Below are 22,318 nucleotides of genomic sequence, written 5' to 3'. Positions count from 1 at the left end.
ATAGACCTACTGTACCTGATCTTTGGCTAGCTGGAACCACGTCTTGAGGATGACTGGTAGGCGGGCATGATGGTAGTGGCCTGTGGTCTTGACGCTGATGAACACATCGTGAGGGCGGGTGTTGGGCGGCTTGGGGGTGGCGGTGCTGCCGCCCCCGGCGTCAACAGCCGCCTCCGGGTAGTCTTTGGACAGACTACGAGGAGCCCTCTCCTGCCAGCCAACCTCCAACTGCAAGAGACGACGGTGTCATTGAAGGGGAAAGAGTACATACTATGAATAGTTCCAATCTTAAGGTAAACCTTTACTTCGACGATGGTACACAACTACCCATCCTTCCTTACTAGTAAACCTTGGTAACCCGAGGAACTCTTTTCTAAGTAACTTTATTGGCCTTTAAATTACGTTTTTGACGCCCTTCAAATTACAACTGCGACCCTCAAAGTTCCTAAAATATACCAGAAGCCATTCGGTTAGGTCAACAAATTTGTTGTAATAGATTTGCGGGGTTTGCGCCCATTTATTACTGCCTGGTGACATCCAGGACTCGTCATAACGTATAATGTTGACACACACACACGCACGCAATCGTCTTGGAGATCAAGTCCGACGTTTCAGGAACCCAAAAAACTTTCCCCTTCTTCAAAATTTAAAACTTAATATCTGTCCCACACGCGGGCCAAACGCCTAACCACGACCAATTGAAAAATGTTTCTGCACCCACCACTAGCCTAGGCTGTAGGACATTTAGCAAGAATGCATAGCTAATCCACACAGCAAAATTATAGGGAAGAGTTACCAAGCCCCAAACCCCCGGAGTTGAATTGCAATAAAACATCCTTTCAATAAAAATTTCGAAATTATTTCGTTGTACAATCAACTTTTATGTACGGTAAATTTCCCATAACGTTTAACTTATACGTGATTCACTCGCGTCGAGCAAAAAGTAAGAAACATATCAAATGATTATTTCCAAAATACAAAACTGAATCAAGATATTTGCAATTGATTGAGACATAAAACCCCAAACTTGTACATTTACATACAAACACAATGTACCCGATGAAACTCTACATAATACACAGGTCGTTTTGTCCTCAATCAAATAGCTTCGAAGCCGTCATTCTTCACAAGTTACACAGAATGCGACCGATGCAGGAATCTACCCTTATTAGGACACATCCCCAATTAGAGAATCTTTCCCGCAAACTCTCATGGGAAGATCATCGGCCGAGTCGGTTGCCCCGTCTTTGCCATTTTGGGCGCGGTTTTTGCCCATTCGAAAATTACGCACTGAGTAAATTGGCGCTCTAGTTCTTCTTCGAAGGTTCCCGTGATTGTTTGCCAATTTGGAGGCGATTATCAAAGATGTCGAACTTGATGGATGATGGTGAAACACCAAACATAAAAAATAGTGAACATTTTGTATTGTTTGCAACAAGATTTTTTCTTAAAGGTATCTGGCGATTGTTAAATTTGAAAGTAAATACTCTCAACAGAACTGTAATATCGAGAAGATAATATCAATTTTCGACCATGCTAACAATAAAAATTCATAATTTGTATGTATGTGCTCAAAATCTATATACAGTACCTACTTTAAGTCGACTTCTTATCACGTAAGTAAAACTTAAGCTTGTTATGATTATGAAGTGAGTTTGAATTCCGATATACTTGTTAATTACACGATTTTCTCTTACATTACAATAAATTTAAAACACCATGGTTAGAAATGGTTTGCAAGTAGATCGTGATTTTCGCTCGCGGTCGTTTTAAATGTAACCTATTCAAATGATAAGGGGAACCCTCGGGAATTAAACAGAAGAAACCGACAAATAAATACACATTTAATAATTATCGACATATTGACAGAAACATAAACATACTGAAGAATTGATAAATTCTTTGACTGTTACTGGACAGGATGTCATGGCCACAGACATGATGAAATGTCAGACATAGTAACGAAAATGATGGGTTTTATTTACATTCCGGCTACATTTAACTAAAATAACTTATGTTTTCACTCTCTAACTTACAGAATAATGTAGTAAATATATAATATTCCCTACAAAAAATTTAGCAAATCCATTTTGAAGAACATTTTAATGTGTAGCCCTAATTTTGCTGCTCGACGAAAAAGAGAAAAATACCGTGTGACCTAAATTAACTTGGAAAACTATTTTGAAGGTTGAAATGAAAAAAAGTATTGTGATGGGAATTAATTATTCCCTAACAATACAAATCCACCGAAACGGCAACAAATTATCATTAGTTGATTAACGAACCCCTAATCAAAGTACAAACAAAAAAGTGAAAAATTATTCGATTAAATTCCCAAAAGGAATTCCACAGAAGGACCCCTTCAGGAGCTGAAAACATCCTTTCGCGGAGCGAAGAATAATAAATTGGTTTCTAGAGGAAGCATTGAAATAGGACCAATTTTAACTGGGCGGGGTGGGAGGAGGGAATTAATTTGTATTTCCATTATAGTTTGGCCCGCCTTTGCTAGACATGCTACCTGAATCTGAACCCGGGGGTCAAGGGCACTGAAAATTGGATTCTCAGCCCGTCCAAAATTAGCCAAGTCCCATATTGTTTGGTTGGAAATTAGAAATTGTTTTGATTATTTTGGAATCTGGTTTGATTGTTTTTCTGCACTCATCACTGTTCTGTGTAATTCACAAGGCTACGTTATTTTTGCACCCCTACGTTTTTTAGTGCTACTGTTCCAAAAATGAAAACAACAGAGGTTTCCGTAGTTGAATAAAATATAGCAACTAAGTTTTGAAATGAGAATGAACGGAGAAACTATTAAGTGTTCATGTTACCAGTTGGTTAAACCATAGAATAAATTAACACCAATGATTATATCCCTTCATCTATGGTTAAACACTCATCATTTTCCCATTTTCCCTTTAACACATCCTAGCGTGTCGTCAACACGTCTGAAGGAGTGAAAATTTTAAATCTTATCTTTTCATTGTAAGCCTATATTTATCTATTTATTAATTCAATCGGCAGTAGTGTCATTTAAAGAAACAGAATTAAAGAATTCTAATGACTAACAAACAAGGATAAAAATTAACATCTAATTAAAGAAAATCTCTACTATCCTGTAGGAAAGAATCCACTAAGTTAAAGGATTTGTTTAGTTTGATCTTTCATATTTTTCAAACTAGTATTTTTAAAGTTATTGCTGAAATTAAATCTAACTTTCTAAGAAACACCAGACAGCGAATTATCAATTAAATTTTTAAACTTTTTACATTGCAGGTATCAATAACGGAACTTGTATTTCATTATTAGCATTGACTTTAAAGTCAATGTTATTAGCCTATTGATATTGCCTCAATTAATTATTGTAACATCATACGTTTATTTAAGATCTTATACTAGCCAATCTCTTATTGATGTCTAGGTTATTTACAGTTTAAGACAATTGTTTTATCAAGGCCAGCGATTTCTTGCCGATAACTTTTCAAACGTCAGTGGAGCATTAGTTTTCCATGGATTTTAACCATCTAATTAAGTGCCAATACAAAATATATTTAAAACAAGACACACAACTACAGGTAGTTAGTTATATTCGTAGATTAGAATAATGTTGCACACTATGAAACACTCCCTCTTTGAACGGAAGCTTAAGGAAAAGTCTCTATTTTAAAACTTGAAGTTCAATTAAGCTAGGTAGGTACGGTACTGTTTTATTTCCAAGATAAGCAGATAGGCTGGGATGAAATATTTGTTTGATCAAAAATGCTACAAAATCTCAGACAACTGTATTATTCAAAAATAGTATTCTTTGGGAATTTTTTTTTAAACTTGCCAGTAATATTACATGTTTGAACATTACATTTTCAATTTTATTTTAGCAAATTTGCTATAGCAAATTGTATCATTTTAAAGTTGTGTATAGCAAAATGCTATAATGCTACCAGGCCGCAGCCAGCTTAAACCATAAACCCTAAAGACACGATCCAAAGACTTTTTGCCACCATCTTCATAATTATAATTAGGCTACTTTTGATTGTTCTTGCTACTTTGCCATCCTGTACCTCTACCAACCACCGTTTTCGTGATAACCAAGGTTCATTTACTACCTACTTAGATTTTATTAATGGGTAATCTGCAATAGCTAACAGAGATTTATCTGGGACAGTTTATCTCTATAAATCTTTTAAAAGGTCTATAGAGTACAAAATTCAAATTGTTTAATATATCGTGTTTTAACACGCATTTCAATCCAATTAAACTGCAATGTCTTTATTGGTTAAATCATGTTACGGTTATTTTGTTTTCTATCATACTTTGTTGGATCTGGGATGGGTTGGTTTTATTTAGTTAATTCGTTATTTGTTATTTAGACTACCGGTACCTAGGTTGTCTTATTAGCCTATTATAAGTAGGCCTAGGTATTAGCCTATATTAGCATTAATCTACCTACCGGTAGATTTCACTTAACTAAAATTATTTTCATTTATTTATTCTTCCATCGGTACCTACATACTAGTTTAGATAATAAATGTACAAATTGCTGACAAAAAGAGTTGAAAAAAGCAAGAATTAACAAGTATAAAAGCATTTCAAAACAATATAAATAATTAACTTATTGTATAACATACATGGTCGGTACAAACATTGCCATTAAATTAATAATCAGGAAAGATGTAATAATTAACATGGTTTAATGAATATAAAATATGTAGGGGCGTTTGGAGATTAAATGAACTTTAGTCACTTTCAAATTTCACCGTTTGGCGCCAAAGCACACTATTGGTGCAACCCACTGTTGCACACTACAGTACAATAACCCACTTTCACGTCATGCAGTTAATGAATAAGGAATAAAAATACTCACACAACTACCTAAAAGTGTATATAAATCTTACCTCGTTCTTAGACAACTGCGGAGCAACAGTGTCATTTCTTTGGTAGAAAAATAAGGAAAGGTAGGCAGTTGCAGCAAGAAGGGTCAACGCTTGGAGAAAGGTCTTCAGCCGTGGCATTATTAAAGTCACAATCACTAAACAAACCACTTCAGTTACTACATTATTTACACTAAACACGTCACTAATGCACTACAACACTAACACCGCGAATAATGTTCTGTGACAACGGTAACAGTTGACGGACGACTGAGTGGACATTGCGTTCAACAGGTGTTCCGTGGACGCGGCCATTTTGTAAACAAACTCCCCTCTTTCTCCCCACCCGAGCTGTTTTCTTCTCCTTCTTCCGCAATCTCAGCTGACCAACTGATGCTGAAGAACCAACTAGCGCTTCCTGTGAGAGAACAAGCTAACTAGAATAGTTTACAGGTTAGCCGCTAGGATTGTTGTGGCCGTCGGTAAAGTAGATTCCCTATCCATGCTGTATAATTTATTACTGCAATCGTCTATGGACTTTTGTACCTTTGTAGTAGAGTGATGATTATTTTTATAAAATGAAATTATTTTGACTGTGGTACATATTGTTGTTATATGGTACCTAGTACAATACTGCAAACAAATAAATGAAAAATAGGCATTTAATGTTGGTAGAAACAATATAATTAAAACATTGTTGAGAAATGTAAATACTTATCGACTTATCCTGATTTAATAACGCAACAACTTGCATCCTTTATTTAGTGCCTTTGTAAAATTAATAATTATGTATATCTTCTTCTTATATATTAAACAAGATTGAAATCTCAAATTGAAGGCATGCACTCAAAGATTTTACATCAAGCACCGACATATTTACCTACAGTACTGTATTACTCAACCAAATACATAATTTGATTCATTTTTGAATTCTTACTTCAATTTAAGATGTATTTCACCAGTTATAATCCTATATATTTTGGTCTAAGAACCTTCAGTGAAATACCGGCTTTCATTTTAAGTTATTCAAATCGAACGAGTTTCAAGCAAACGCGAGGTGAACAACCAACATAAAAATTATTTTTCATAAAGTTTTTCTATGATTAAAAATCAATAGCTGTATTGTTCATGTTTTTTTAGATGCTTTAGACTCAAAATAATCAGTAAATTATAGGCTTGAATTGAGCTATTGTTCATTTGAATCAGTTAAGTTTGAGTATTTCTCGGATATTATATTTATTTTAACGCTGCGGATCAGCATGGGTCCTCTAGTTAATTGTTTTTTTTTTTTTTAAATCATATATTAGCCGATATTATTAAATTGTTCTTTATTGCTTTAATTGTGGTCTTTGATCAGGCACAAAGAAAGGCTTGATCATACAACAGAATAAAAATAGTTAATTGTTGTTTGCTTACTGCTTTTTATAACTGATGATAATAAAACTACTACTGAAAAAAAAACACATTGGGCCTAATATAATTGTAATAGGAAGAAATATCGATAATTATCGTTAAAACATAGATGAAGTAATATAATCTAATTCTATTATAGATTAAATCGATTATATAATTCTATGTACATGCGCGTGAGGCCGGCCAAGCGGCCAAGGACAAACCACTTGTATCTTATTCGTATCGATCTTAGTAGGCAGTCTGGTGTTGTCCTTGGCCGCCCTCACGCTCATGTAGGCCCTACATGTTTTTGTATTATACATGTTTTCGTATGTGTTTAAGTGTATGTGTGAAGTAATTTTGACCACGGCTTGTGCAAGAGAATATGTTTGACATATGACGACCGAAGAGAAGATTTGAAAATGGGGTTTTAACCCTGAAACTATAGCCATCCACGACAATCTAGGCTATATTGTCGTATAAGACTGATTGACGACAGGTTAGTAACCTCATTTTCCTACTAATAGTATAAATGAGAAAGTTTGGATATATGTATGTATGTTTGTGACAAGTAAACACGAAAAATACTGGTCAGATCGAGCTGAAATTTGGTGTGATGATAGCCCACATTCCCGATTAACATATAGCCGCATTCTTATCTCAAAAGTCCTTTCGCGCTCAGCCCCAGTGGCTCTGGAGTTTCCCATGTTAACCTTATGAGTAATCATATTTATAAGGAACTAGCTGTTGTACCTTGTACCCATGCCTTGCAACGGGGAGAGGACACAAAATAGAAACATTTTGATCTTAACATTTGTTGTAATATTCTATACTGAAGTTTTATATTAAATTTAATAGTACTGCACCCTGTTGGTAACTTTTAATACTATTTAATATCAAAGAACCAACTTGTGATTTGAAACAACTGACGAAATTATTTAATTCCTTTGAAATATGATTACTTATAAGATTAACATGGGAAACTCCAGACTAGAGCCACTGGGGCGGAGCCCGAAAGGACTTTTGAGATAAGAATGCGTCTATATGTTAATCGGGAATATGAGCTATCATCACAACAAATTTCAGCTCAATCCGACCAGTATTTTTCTCGTTTACTTGTCACAAACATACATCCATACATCCAAACTTTCTCATTTTATTAGAAGGACTAGCTGTAACCCGCGGGCTTTGCCCCGTTTAACTTCTTAATTTTCAAGATTATCTCGTTCGCATGGCTCAATCACGTCCTGGTTGAAGTTTGTTCGCTACGCTCACTCACCTTTAGGTTGGAGCTCGTTCGCTGCGCTCACTTGCCTTCAGGTTAACTCGTTCGCTACGCTAACTCGCCTCCAGGTTGAAGTTTGTTCGCTACACTCACTCACCTTTTGGTTGCAAATTAGCTGTTGTCATAAATGTAAAAGAAATAATAGTGCTGCACCCTGTTGGTAATCCTTGTAACTTTAATGCTATTGAACATCATAGAATAGAACCAACTTGTTTAATTGAAACAGCTGTTAAGATTCAATAATTCCATTTCTCATAAGGTTAACATGGGAAACTGCAGAGCCACTGGGGCGGAGCCCGAAAGGATTTTTGAAATAAGAATATGCCTATATGTTAATCGGGAATATGAGCTATCATCATGCCAAATTTCAGCCCAATCCGGCCAGTATTTTTCGCGTTCACTTGTCACAAACATACATCCATACATACATCCATACATCCAAACTTTCTCATTTATAATATTAGTAGGATAAAAGAACTTTGTCAGCTGTTTCAACTACACAAGTTGGTTCTATATGATATTAAATAGCATTAAACAGTTATAAGGTTGCAGTTAAAAAGCAACAGGGTGCAGTAAGTACTATTAATTATTTTGCATTTCGTGTCCTCTTCCCGTTGCAAAGCACGGGTACAACAGCTATGTAGGCCTAATATATTTTAGAGATCTCAAATGTTTGATACCACGAGGGAAACAACAAACAACATGAAGGTATTTGCAACAACATTTATTCATCATTTACCCTTGCCCCAACTTTTTTTCCCGTAACCGCCGTAGCCTTTCTTCCCTCCTTTTCCTCCTCCACCACATCTTGCGGCTTTCGCTTTCCCTTGTGTATCGGGTTCCGGCTGGTCCTCTATTTCACTGGTTGGTGTCTTTGCTATCGTTGATGCCTTCAGCACAGTTTTTGTCCTTACAGGTGATCCATTTTGTGATGCAATCTTTGTTTGGTGTTCTGTTATTTCCGAAGGTTTGAATTCAGCTTCATTGTTTATTATCTAAAAAAAATGTTCAATTTTTAAATGTAATACAACCACAAACAATTACGTAACTAAGTTTATAAGTTGGCTCAGATGGAAGCACCAGACTGTGGTAATACAGTCATAATTGGGTTTGTTGTTGGTTCTGAGACTGCCGCTCGAAATTTATATAATTTTCACATTTACTGACTCATAGCTTTGCATGATAGACTTCAGCATCGGCCTTTGACTTTAGAAGCCCTTGGAGACTGGGAAATTCAAGAGGCCACCAACCATCTGTCTAAAGAATACCTAATTCAAAGTACAGCAATAGGAGGGACTTTGGGTTTATTCAACCCCACCCCACCCCCTGATGACAGCACCCACCAAAACAACACGGGGATTGCCCAACTCCGCGCAGTGGTCAAATTTAATCCGAGGAAAAGTTTTATGGCCCCCGAAGGGTTCATCCCAACTCCGCGCGGTGGTCACTTTTAGTATCAAGTCCAACTCCGCGCGGTGGCCATTCCTAATATCCAAATCTAATCAAAATACGCTCCTTTTACAGGAAATTACAACAATTTACTTATTCTCCATAAGAATAACATGGGAATTATAAAATTAAAATTTGTTGGCATTTTTTCTGTAACCATTATGGCGCATAATAACACTTCGATATACTAAATTATTTGTCTTTAAGCTCTACAAATTGCTTTCAAAAGAAATTGCAAAAATGTATGCTTTTAGGGTCAAAATTGGGAAAACTCGATTTTTTTCCATAAACCCCAGTTTCCATGGTCCGATCGTGCTGGTTCGTGAACTCGTTCGAATAAATGTAGGTTTAACGTTCATATCAAATTTAATCAAAATTGGATCATTTTTGCTCGAATTATCGTGCTAACGGACATATACATTTTTATATGAATTCTAACGGATGGTGTTTTCGGCCTTTGGGACATAAAAACGAAAAATTAAATCAGTGGGTCCAGGTCTTACCATAATACCTACGGTAATAACTTATTCCCTATATGGGAAATTCGCTAAAGCGTTGGTCTGGGTCTGGCTTCAATGAAAATCCTCTTCATAGACGTCAAATTCGCCATTTAATAAGACGTAAAAGAAATATTTTAGCTTATTATACAAGCAAAATTATAGATTCACAACTGGAGGTGAAACTTAAAAACCACTATGTAAGAAGTTCAAAAAGTCCGTGCGAAGAGTGGATACGTATGAAAGTTTCTGAAATTCACAGTTCACAATTATTTAATATGCTAATACATTTTATTAATGATTTCATGAGCTTTACGTTACACTTGTGTGCTGCGATCACGGATTTTACCTTTTATACAGCAATATACTGCAAATTTGCTGTAATCTCTTTTTTTGCAATTTGAGGTGTGAAGCTAACTGTTGTATGAAACAGAGATTATAGCTAATTTGTTATAGCAATCTGCGGTTGTATACAAAACTAATATTTTTGAACTTGGTACTAAAGTTCAGAGAGCTCATAAGCCCAGTAATATGAATGAGTGAGTATTGTAGAATTTGGAACGTATAAATTCACAGTCACTCTTTCTCACGGACTTTTTAAAACTTCTTATATTAGTGGTTTTTAAGCTTCATCTCCTGTTTTAGGTATTCTTATCTCTTTACTTTCCTATAAACGATAAACATAACATAAGGTATAACACAATTTCAAAGTTCAACACCAACTCTCAGCCGTCAGGGCTGTGAGAGCCAAAATTGACCACTGCGCGGAGTTGGACATGTGCCGGAGGGATCCGAAGTGACCACTGCGCGGAGTTGGACAGTCGGTTTTGACAGATTTCTGACCACTGCGCGGAGTTGGGATAAGCCCAACAACACAACTAGGAAGTGATTGTTATCTGGGCCATGGAAAAATTCTCAGAAGGAAGAACACTTACATTGAGAGGAAAATTCAGTCTTTTCGACGTGGTTTGTTTTTTCTCATACTAAAAATTTTGTGAGATTACTTTGAGGATGACAACACAAAAACACAAAACGAAATGTATAGTTTTATATATTGAGGCATAAATATTGTAATAATTGTTCAATCCTAGATCTAGGAAAATAATTTTTAGAAGTAAAATATATTTATAATTTCTACATGTGAGCAAAATACTTCAAAAAAGCAAAATTTTCTTCAAGCATTTTAAAAGGGCGATTTATTTTAAACAACATAATCTAGTAGTATCGGTTAGCCCATGAAAAATCAAAAATAGAATATAGAACTTTAATATTAGCACTCTATAGGCTCATTAAACAAACCCATTCAAACCGTGTGTTTCGAGTAAAAAAACTGGCTTCTAAAAATGTAATATATATTCTAAAAATATTTATAAATTTACAAGTAAGAAAAACCAAAGTAGGAAACATTAAACTTGAATTTTTAAATAATACAGAATTGTATTTTGGTAAGTTGACCTTAAAGATAATTTTAATTTATTCACACAAACCTTTTCAGCGAGTACAACCGCGCAGAGGGTGCAGAAGAAAACAAACAATTTGAAGCTGTACATGGCTGCAGATACCAACTGATAATTGGAATCTGGATTCACACTTATATCCATAGTTTGAGTAAACCAACCGACGCCATCAAAATTGACTGACATTGATGTTGACGCATCCACCTGTCACTAAATGCAACAGTTTTCCAAATATTTGCGTCCTACTTCCTACATTCCCACATGCAGCGTCTTAGTGTAGTTTGTTCTGCGTAGACACTGCAGACATTTTAACGTGTATTATGATTGTTATAATTTGTTGTTATACTATTTTAAGTAGTTAATTATGCAAATTATGAATATTGAAAACCCAATTGAGCTGACATATAACAACCTTTAGGCACACGCGCGCGCACACACTGCTCTCTCTCACTCACACATACTCACTCCAGTGAAAAAATTTAGTCTGGAACTGCCATATATACCTTGGTTTTACATAATCGAAAACTATAATACCTACTCACATATAACAATAGAAATACCCACATAGAATCAAGAATCGAGAATTTATTGACAATTCAACAATTACATGCTATCAGTCTGGTGTGTAAAGACGCGACGGAACTTTGTAGAATGTAAAGGCCTACTCTATATACTGTATATGTATATAGAGTTACTCTATATACATATACAGTATACAGAGATTCTAGTGCTAGAGGTCTTAAGACTGTATGAAAGCAATTTCGAGGTTAGAGAACGAAAAGGTCAAATGGTATATCAAATACCCCCACTGCAGCTAACCTGCCGACTAAGCGAATTACCATTTGCCTGGATTGATGTTCAATTAATCTATTAAATTAATATTTATGTTTAATGAATACCTAGGTTTACTGCTACAGGGAAACTAATAAAGTGTGTTTTTATCAAAATATTAATAGCTTAGTATAAAATAAATAAATCTACCAAGTTTGATTAAAATATATCCATAATCAAGCCAACTACAACATCTATCTATCTATATGTATAATACGCTAAGCTGATTTTTGTGAACAGAACTCCTCCCTCATTTTTGGACAGATTTTGATGATTAAAGTGTCAAAAAAATGGCCCTGATCTATAGTTTTGCAAAGTGTTTTTCATTTGATGAAATCTTTATTAGTTTGGGCAGGATCTTCCATCAAAGTTGGGGTTTCTCCCATAAGATTAACATCCTCCGAGTCCCTGCCCCTCTCTACCGATAATCCGAATGCAGTCGCAGTGTAAGGAGGCGCATGCGAACGAAAACGAGAAGGCGGAAGAAGGTGCAAGAGAGACAGATGTAATGTGACCTTGACTCAAAACCGGTGGCGTAACATATCGTAATGTGAGTCCGCAACAACAATGTATTCACAATGCAGTACCAATACCAGCTTCAGATGGCGTTTGTGGAAAACCTGTTGTAAACAAAACTATCACACCACATAGTTGAGAGAATACCAATCTAGCACTGACTTCTCATCCAACAACAAGTATTAACATCTTTTATATAGTTTTAATGTTCACCGAATCACTTTGAGAAAATCCGATGACGTGATCAAATCTTGGACAATCTGACGTAATTCGCTGTTCCCGGCACCGAAAAAATCTGAAGGTCGCGTTTCCGACAGTTATGACCTCGAGTAAACCCCGATGTTTTGTACAGTTAGAATTGCGATTCGCGACACTACGGCTCTATGTAAAAAGCCGACATAATCTTCAATACAGCAAACACCGAAACATTTCGCTGTTCGCGAAGGTTGGTTGATCAGTTCCTCAGGCGGCCACTGTGCGCCGTGCGCGCAGTCGGCGGCGTCGACGCGATACCAATCTTAATCAGCTGTTGCTGTTAGTAGCCTTCTAGGTTGGCGTGTCAACAGTTACTCAATCGGTTTACTTGCTCTATTTACAATATCTTTAAACGAATGTTCAAACTCAATGTTGGTTTGTATACACAACGATGTATACAATTAATTACAACAACCACAACCTCAAAGAATGACTGTAGCGCTCCTAGTGAGTGATTGAGGAAGCTTTCTCACGCGCATGCGCAAATCGTTAGGGTGGGGCTGGAAGTGAAGAAGAAGAAATAAAAATAAGCGGTCACTTGCGCAATGGCCGCCTATCTATTACGTTCACTTCACTTTTACTTGTGATTCTGACTTCAAGAGTTTAACGTTTGGTCGGACATTAAATCCTACGTTCTTGTAACCATTATTTCAAAGGTTAGTGTTTCCTCTATTTTTATCATGAGCCACTTGGTGGCTAAACAAATGGAGTTTATAAAATAAGACGGAATCCTTTTGGAGTCCTGAAGTTACATAATGGCAACCATTGTAATTTTAAGAAGTTATATTATCTTGATTGTCTTGAACGAACATATAAAGTTTTGTTTTGTAAAATACAAATAAAATAGATTCTAAAACTTCTGCTTTATAGTGTTTTTCAAAATACCGAAACACTCAAGGTCGACCAAGTTTTAAAATGTATTTATGGCGTTTTTCCTTGTGTGTTTCCGCCAAAAGTGAGAACAACATATACTGTGTCTGTTTGGGAGTGGCATAAATACCTAAAAAAATAAATATTTTTTCAAGTAAAATATCTCTTTCCACTTAAATTAGACACACTCAAATGATTAATATTAAAACTTAACTGCAATTTTTGTTTTTATAGACAAAACAACACCGTATTTTGATTATTAAATGAAAAATACGTTGGTTCACTTGATATATTAGGCATAAATGCAATGTTATTTGAATTTAAAAGCTATAATATTTTTGGTTTAGTTTCTTAGAACAGACTTTTGTTTTAATAATAATATTAATTCAATTTAATTTTAAAATTTTATCGAAGTTTTGATGTGTGACGGTTGTGAGTGCAGTGTGACGGTTGTGAACGTGTTGTGACGGTTGTGAGAATATACACTAATTATGGCATTTAGTCAAATATGCACCTTTTTACACCTTAGATGAAAACCACCTTACAAAATGTGGTTGATGAATTAGTTTAAATACGATATTTCCTGTCGTTTAACGTAAACGGCAACAGGTAACCTGAAAGGTGTTGTGGAAGCCTCCATTTTTTTTGTTCATGAGCTGTATTTATGTTAAAAGCCTCTTTTCACCTAAAAGGAGATTGAGAGGATATAACATTGGCAGAGGCGGCCCTACATAAAGGAAAACAAGGCAGTGCCTGGGGCCCTGCGCCTTTTGGGGCCCCCGAATAGCCCTATTTCAGGTATAAGAGAGAGAGAGGCCTGCTATTGAACATCGCCATGGGCTCCGCATTCTCTAGGGCCCGGGGGGCCCGCCCTGATAGTAAATAGCACTCGGTTCACGTTCACACTGCTGCCAGCCTTACCCTGACTACTCAAGGCATAATCTGAAGGAGTATTTTGTTGTTGTATTTATTTACATTTGCAAAACGGGAAAATCACTCAACTACAAGTTGAAATCACCCTTTTAGTTGTTGAGATCCTGGCCGATTAAAACCAATTTTTCCTAGTGCAGGCGGGTGCCTCCCAACCACCAGCGCCATTGGGCATATGCCCAGTCTACCCTTTTATAAATGCCGGCCTGGGGAAGATTTCCGTGATGGGGTCAAAATTGGGTTTTCCTATTTTTGACCTAAATAATATAAAATTTACCTATTTCTTTCCAAACCATTTTGTAGAGCTTAAAAAAAAAACCAATAACTTATAGTATATTGAAGCGTTATGCGTCAAATGGTTACGGAGAAAATTCCAAAAAATTGTGAACTTAAAATGTTCATGTTATTCTATGGAGAATAAGTTAACTGTTGTAGTTTGCTTGTTTATGAACATATTTTGATTGCATTTGGAAAATACATTCATTTCTTACTAAACTATTAACATAAAAAACCCATTTTTGTTCTCCCTGTTGCAGCAAACCTAAGTAGGCCTACTTGTTAAACTAATTCTATTTTAAAAAGGGAATAAATGTGACATTTTAAGGAGACATTTAAGTGTAAATACAATCAGGCAAATGGAAATTCAATTAGTCTGAGGCTTGCTGTGGGGGGTATTTTACTCAGTGCTAGTAACTGCACTTGAAGCATGTGTTTTTCAATAGTTTCTTCTGAATTTTGTATACTTTCTTGGTGCAATAGTATCTCCCCCTACCCCGAACCTTACATTATGTAGGAAATATATGAACTCAGCCATCAGTTTGCTCCAGCTGCTACAAAGCTAGAACCATGGACAATATAATACTTAGAACCATGACCTCATTATAGCCTATCAGCTGCTTGTGTAGGCCAAGGTCAAGTCACTGCACTCTTGTTCAGCCAATTTTGTGAGCTAACAAGTATAATCTCCCCCCCCCCTCTGCAAACCTGCAGACTAAGCGAATTTCCAATTCCCTGAATATTAGATGATTACAAAAATATTTTCTCGAATGTATCAGATAAACAGTACTGTATTCCTTATTTAAATTAAATTAGGTTAAACTAGTACTACAAGGTTTGATGCGTTATGGCTTTTAATACAGTTTTTGTAGGTTAATAACTTAGCATGAAATTTGATCATAGTATAGGCCTATCCCAAAACAAGCAAACTACAACAGTTTACTAATTCTTTACATCAATAAAAGTTTGAGAATATTAAACATAATTTTTTTGAGGATTTTCTCCCATTTATTTCCAACGGAAAACCCGTTACATTTATTCATAATACAATAACAAGGCAAGATGTTCTAATTCTATAAATATTCAACATCAAGTATGTCCATCTAATAACATGAAAAGTGATTAACGCTATATACTAATTACAGCAATATGCTATTTTTATAAGTTTCACAATGTAGTTACGACAGAAATAGTAAAATTTTATGTGGGTCAACAAAAGGCAAAACTAAGTTTTACCCCATAAAACTTTGTTCCGATAATCTGCGGTCGTCTTATGTAATAAAAAAACTTAGATTTACACGTTTGTGCGATATTAAACAAAATTGGATAGTTTTTACTTGAGTTATCTTGCTTAGGATTAAAATTTTCAGAACTTTTGTCTGAAACCCATCATTACAATCGGTTTTGAGTATAATGGTGGCACATGGCGCTTATTGTGAAAATTTTCAAAGATTTGACAAAATATTACTTACCTGATCAGGTATTTATTTGCTAATGGATTATACTAATCTGCTGGTAGTATTTGGTACTATTATCTACAACTAGAAGGATTTAACCCCTTATGATTTCCAAAAGAGAGGCAGTGGCAGCGGCTATCTTTGTGTTCATAAGAGAAACATGTCCATCTAGTAAAACGAAGGGGACAGTGTCCCTCTTACGCCATAAATGATTTCATTTCATGTTTTCAAGCAAATAAATTACGTTTGATTACGGTATTTAAAATTCAACGAACTACAAGGTTGTCCGTAAATAAAGGTCTCAATTAATTGAGCCAGATAACACCTGAAAAGAACGTTGATATTTAACAATTTCAAAGGCCTTTGGTAAATCCATAAAAATCCCTAAAGTGTGTTTCCCTTATCTACTGACTCATCACAATCTCATAACAAAATCTGTTGCTGCTGTTGTCATTGACATTTACCCCGAAATCCGTGTTGAATATGATTGAGAAGTTTATTGTTATCTAAAAATTCTGTCAACTGATTACATACAATTTTTTCAAAAGCTTGATATATTTGATATTGATAACAGTGAGTTTGGTTGATAATTAATTATATTATCTTTATCACCTATCTTTTTTAAAATTGGGATGACTTTTGAGATCTTTAACTTATTTGGAAATAATCCTGAAATAAAAGAAGAACTGATGAGGTGAGTTAAAACTGGGCAAAGGTATTTTTTGGATTTATTTAATACAGAAGTATGAATTTCATCAAGCCAACTTGAAAATTTACTTTACGACTGACGATGTCGATGATGTGGGAGATTAATGAAGACCTCGGATATCCCACGTATTATTTTGTCATGATAAATTTTACTTATTCATTAATGATATTTCAAATCAATTAACTGGTGCATATCAATTTTTCATTATTTGATGGAACTTCCATGATTTTACAGACCTAAATATTTGTTTCAGGTTGCTGTTTCGAGAGCCAATCTATCCATCAATAGATCAAACCTACAGTGACGTTTCTAAACCAACTACGCCTCAAACGTAAGACATCAAGGTTTGAAGTATCAAGTCTTTTCTTCAAAGAAGTTGTTAACTGCCAACAGTTACAGTGCTAAACTAGTTGTGACATTTATAAGCCAACTACTCTGTTGATAGTGACGCATCAAGTCAAGTTTGTAATAGAAAGTCTTTTCTTCAAGAAGTTGTGACTACCGACAGTTACAGTGCTAAACTAGTTGAGACATTTATAAGCCAACTACTCTGTTGATAGTAACGCATCAGGTTTGTAATAGGACGTCTTTTCTTCAAGAAGCTGTGACTATCAACAGTTACAGTGCTAAACTAGTTGAGACATTTATAAGCCAACTACTCTGTTGATAGTGACGCATCAGGTTTGTAATAGGAAGTCTTTTCTTCAAGAAGCTGTGACTACCAACAGTTACAGTGCTAAACTAGTTGAGACATTTATAAGCCAACTACTTTGTTGATAGTGACACATCAGGTTTGTAATAGGAACTTTTTTCTTCAAACAACACAGGAGAACACAATCGGTTGATTCGTGGGGGTATCCTGTTAAAAATGTGTCATTAAAGTTACCAAGGAAAATCTCAGGGGGTGATGTGGTTTTTACTGAGGATTTTCATAACTCTATATCAGCATCTGTGACTCTTACAGAGAAATTCCCTAGTATCTATTAAGGATTACCATTCTCCACTACAGAATAAACCTAATCCAGAAAAAATCCCTAGATCACTCAGTAACATGAACTCCATTGGTGGCTTACCTTCTGCTCCTTCGCCTACTCATAGTGATGTTTTATCAATGGCAAGAGAATTTTCAGAAGAATGGAGCATGATATCCCCCATACATTTTCCTGCTGGCCATCAAGAGAAGTCTGAAGATATTTCTATTCCTCAAAACTTAGTCACTGCTTCACCTCCACTCTACATTGGTGGCTTACCTTCTGCTCCTTCGCCTACTCATAGCGATGTTTTATCAATGGCAAGAGAATTTTCAGAAGAATGGAGCATGATATCCCCCATACATTCTCCTACTAGTTATCAAAAGAAGCCTGAAGATATTCCAATGCATCCTCACAATCAAGTCACTGCTCCACCTCCACTCTACATTGGTGGCTTACCTTCTGCTTCTTCGCCTACTCATAGCGATGTTTTATCAATGGCAAGAGAATTTTCAGAAGAATGGAGCATGATATCCCCCATACATTCTCCAGCTGGCCATCAAAAGAAGCCTGAAGATATTCCAATGCATCCTCACAATCAAGTCACTGCTTCACCTCCACACTACATTGGTGGCTTACCTTCTGCTCCTTTGCCTACTCATAGTGAAGTTTTGTCAATGGCAAGAGAATTTTCAGAAGAATGGAGCATGATATCCCCCATACATTCTCCTACTAGTTATCAAAAGAAGCCTGAAGATATTCCAATGCATCCTCACAATCAAGTCACTGCTTCACCTCCACACTACATTGGTGGCTTACCTTCTGCTCCTTCGCCTACTCATAGTGAAGTGTTATCAATGGCAAGAGAATTTTCAGAAGAATGGAGCATGATATCCCCAATACATTCTCCAGCTGACCATCAAAAGAAGCTTGAAGATATTCCAATGCATCCTCACAATCAAGTCACTGCTTCACCTCCACTCTACATTGGTGGCTTACCTTCTGCTCCTTCGCCTACTCATAGCGAAGTTTTATCAATGGCAAGAGAATTTTCAGAAGAATGGAGCATGATATCCCCCATACATTCTCCTGCTGGCCATCAACAGAAGCCTGAAGATATTTCTACTCCTCAAAACTTAGTCACTGCTTCACCTCCACACTACATTGGTGGCTTACCTTCTGCTCCTTTGCCTACTCATAGCGAAGTTTTATCAATGGCAAGAGAATATTCAGAAGAATGGAGCATGATATCCCCCATACATTCTCCTGCTGGCCATCAAGAGAAGCCTGAAGATATTTTTACGCCTCCTCACAACCAAGTCACTGCTTCACCTCCACACTACATCGGTGGCCTACCTTCGCCTACTCATAGCGAAGTTTTGTCAAAGGCAAGAGAATTTTCAGAAGGGTTGATTATGATATCCCATCCCATACACATTCGAATTAGAGTAAGTTCAACAATTTTTTTCATATTTTTACTTGTGATAACAGATTAGACCATGCATGTGATTTAAACACAAAATCTTTTCCACTTTTGGGAAGTTATTAATTCAGTGTATTTGAGTATCATATTGTATTTGGGAAAATATCAAATGTAAATTAGATTAATTTCTTGATTTTGATAAAACAGCAAAATTTAGTTGAGGATATTCAAATGTATTAGAGAATTTATTAGGTATGTAATTTCATTTCAGAATGAGGGCTTTTAATTTAAGAAGTTTACAATTAAAATTGTGAAAAATATCCATATAAAAATCAGCTGAATTTTGAGTTTCTCACTATCAAATCACTCAGTTCTCGAATACAATTAACCATTTCTTAAGTAGAATTTACTGGGCTTAAATTAATTTGACGCCTTCTCAAACACAACTCAATCTTCTCAACTTAATTTTGTTTTTTTTCTAAAATATATTTTTTGACTTATCTCAAATTCAATTGAGATGTTCTGAAATAAAAATAACTGTTTCTCAAATAAAAGTGGAAATGGTATAGACAATCGATTTTAAGAGTGGTTGGTTTTAAAGAGGGTGTGATGTTTTGAGCAATAGTCTACTATTGTTTTTCTCTCCCTTAAACCTTGTTATTGAAAACTTTTAGTAAGATTTTGGTTCCACAAAACAGTTTTTAGACAAAATTAACAGATTACATAACACATTTATTACTAAGTGGTAGGTAACCAACCATACCTTGAATGGAGTGTGACAGCTAAGCTTGGAAGGGGACTTGCCAACTGGGTTTTATTCATGTAAGGTATTTAGATTATTTGTAAAATTGTAACACTAATATTTTAGTTATTTTGATATAAATTTAAAAAATAAATAATAAAAATACCTACATCAAATATTCATCAACTTTTGATATCTTCAGCAATAAATTAATATGGTTTCAGTTTTAAACATTAGTATATTAATTAACTTTATGTAACATATTTAAATTGCATTTAATATTAGAGTAAATAAGTCTTTAATTGCATCTATTGAACTAAAGTAAAAAACATAAAATACACAGATTTCCGATTTTCAAGTTTGCTGCCATTTTAAATAATGGAGGAAATTTTTAAACAACGGAACCAATATTTTTGATGCATTTTATGATATTTTTTCAGAATGTGAACAAGATTTCAAGACTCATTTACTCTTTGAATTTTCACTCTTAACTTACTCTTTTAGGAGATACATGATGCTAAATGTACACCGCAAGTAATTGTTCTTTTCTTTGTTCTTTGTCTTTTGTTCTTTGTTGTTGTTGTTGTTGTTGTTTTCTGGTATAACACACTGTAACCAAGGCCCCACTAGAAAAACAAGGCCATGCTGCAGGATTCATGATGTCACACTAGTGGATGGATTTCATTGATAAATTCATTGCCATCACCATTCCCATATGTTTTAGGTAAATAAACAAGCTGGCTGTTGGTAAGATTTTAGTACAACTATCCACCACTGTGACGTAGTGTTGCGCTGCCCGTGCTGCAGCATGGCCTGTTTTTTCTAGTGGGGCCTTGCTGTAACCCCCAAACGAGTATCAGCTGTCACTATACTTACATAAGACATTTCAAAGTTGGAGTATTGTTAGGTTAGTAGGGTTGAACATTTTACTTACAAAATAGAAAATACCCAATCCCAATTATACCTTTGATATAAAGAATCATATTCATAACTTTACAAGAGGTCATTTGATTTGTTTTTTTTCCAGTGGTAAGAACTTAAAAAATGTTTGTAGTTACCTGTTTTTTAGATCATCTGCCTGCAAGAAAAAAGCCTTCAACAAAATGTTAATTTTATGTATGTCATGATCACTCCTTATAATCCATGTGTGACTGTTGCAGAGTGTGTCAGAAATAAATAATCTCTCAAAAGAGGAGCTTTACTAGACTTCACCGAAGAGCAGCAGCAGACTACACTAGTGCTGACAAATGACCGAAATATTGAAGTTGAGAAGAAAGTCTCATTTCTACAATACTCGGTACCACTCACTAGTGCTGACATGCATTGCCGAAATAACAAAATGAGGATTTGTTTGGGAGAGGTGCCCTTCCCCCAAGGACATTTATAAGCCGACTCAGTTGACTCAGTTGATAGTGACTCGTCAGGTTTGTAATAGGAAGTATTTTCTTCAAGAAGCTGTGACTACCAACAGTTAGTGCTAAACCAATTGTGACATTTATAAGCCAACTACTCTGTTGATAGTGACTCATCAGGTTTGTAATAGGAAGTCTTTTCTTTAAGATGTTGTGACTACCAACAGTTACAGTGCTAAACTAGGGTTGACGTGTATAAGCCAACTAATCTGATGATAGTGACTCATCAGGTTTGTAATAGGAAGTCTTTTCTTCAAGAAGCTGTGACTACCAACAGTTACAGTGCTAAACTAGGGTTGACGTTTAAGCCAACTACTCTGTTGATAGTGACACATCAGGTTTGTAATAGGAAGTCTTTTCTTCAAGAAGCTGTGACTACCAACAGTTACAGTGCTAAACTAGGGTTGACGTTTATAAGCCAACTAATCTGTTTGTAGTGACTCATCAGGTTTGTAATAGGAAGTCTTTTCTTCAAGAAGCTGTCACTACCAACAGTTACAGTGCTAAACTAGGGTTGACGTTTATAAGCCAACTAATCTGATGATAGTGACTCATCAGGTTTGTAATAGGAAGTCTTTTCTTCAAGATGTTGTGACTACCAACAGTTACAGTGCTAAACTAGGGTTGACGTTTATAAGCCGGCTAATCTGTTGATAGTGACATCAGGTTTGTAATAGGAAGTCTTTTCTTCAAGAAGTTGTGACACCAACAGTTACAGTGCTAAACTAGTTGTGACATTTATGAGCCAACTACCCTGTAAATTTGTATATGTTCGATTGAATAAAAATGTTGTTTTACGTTTGAATGTTGTTATTAGATACCGTTATTAGCTTTAGTGCTAGTTTTCTATGTTAAAGGTTAAGCATATCTCTGTGATACCGAAGCACAAAAAGCAAACACGAGTTCAATTATCGTACAAAATGTATCTTTACACTCACATCTTGAGTTTAATTGTCATTTTGAATAATGAACTCTATTTTT

General features: G+C 35.5%; 3 protein-coding genes across 4 annotated transcripts in view; 1 reads left to right on the top strand and 2 right to left on the bottom strand.

Annotated features, from left to right (window-relative positions):
* Positions 1-5,171, bottom strand: part of LOC128991345 (fringe glycosyltransferase) — a 106,283-nt gene extending 101,112 nt beyond the window's left edge. Inside the window, exons 1-2 of the mRNA XM_054414155.1 lie at positions 4,890-5,171; positions 16-228 (exon numbers count right to left, since the gene is read on the bottom strand). Coding sequence (XP_054270130.1) covers positions 16-228; positions 4,890-5,006 — 330 coding nt within the window. The 5' untranslated portion in view covers positions 5,007-5,171. The remainder of the gene's footprint in view (positions 1-15; positions 229-4,889) is intronic.
* Positions 5,172-6,601: 1,430 nt separating this feature from the next.
* On the top strand, positions 6,602-21,384 carry LOC128991294 (uncharacterized). 2 transcript variants are annotated; one of them, XM_054414072.1, is made up of 3 exons: positions 6,602-6,756; positions 17,043-19,208; positions 21,086-21,384. In XM_054414072.1, the coding sequence occupies exons 2-3, from the start codon at positions 17,841-17,843 to the stop codon at positions 21,128-21,130; spliced, it is 1,413 nt and encodes a 470-aa protein (XP_054270047.1). In that variant the 5' UTR covers positions 6,602-6,756; positions 17,043-17,840; the 3' UTR covers positions 21,131-21,384. The 2 variants fall into 2 exon arrangements, with proteins under 2 accessions (XP_054270047.1, XP_054270056.1); XM_054414081.1 differs by lacking the exon at positions 6,602-6,756 and adding an exon at positions 13,091-13,203.
* LOC128991303 (uncharacterized) lies at positions 8,252-11,119 on the bottom strand. The gene is made up of 2 exons (XM_054414095.1): positions 10,976-11,119; positions 8,252-8,537 (listed from the first exon to the last, which is right to left on the bottom strand). Exons 1-2 carry the CDS (start codon positions 11,087-11,089, stop codon positions 8,274-8,276), a joined length of 378 nt encoding a protein of 125 aa, XP_054270070.1. The 5' UTR covers positions 11,090-11,119; the 3' UTR covers positions 8,252-8,273.
* Positions 21,385-22,318: the final 934 nt, after the last annotated feature.

Source organism: Macrosteles quadrilineatus, unplaced genomic scaffold, assembly GCF_028750875.1.
Source record: "Macrosteles quadrilineatus isolate MER2022 unplaced genomic scaffold, UCM_ALF_1.0 Scaffold_1__1_contigs__length_201487025, whole genome shotgun sequence".
NCBI lineage: Eukaryota > Metazoa > Arthropoda > Insecta > Hemiptera > Cicadellidae > Macrosteles > Macrosteles quadrilineatus.
This window is presented reverse-complemented; position numbering and strand designations above follow the sequence as displayed.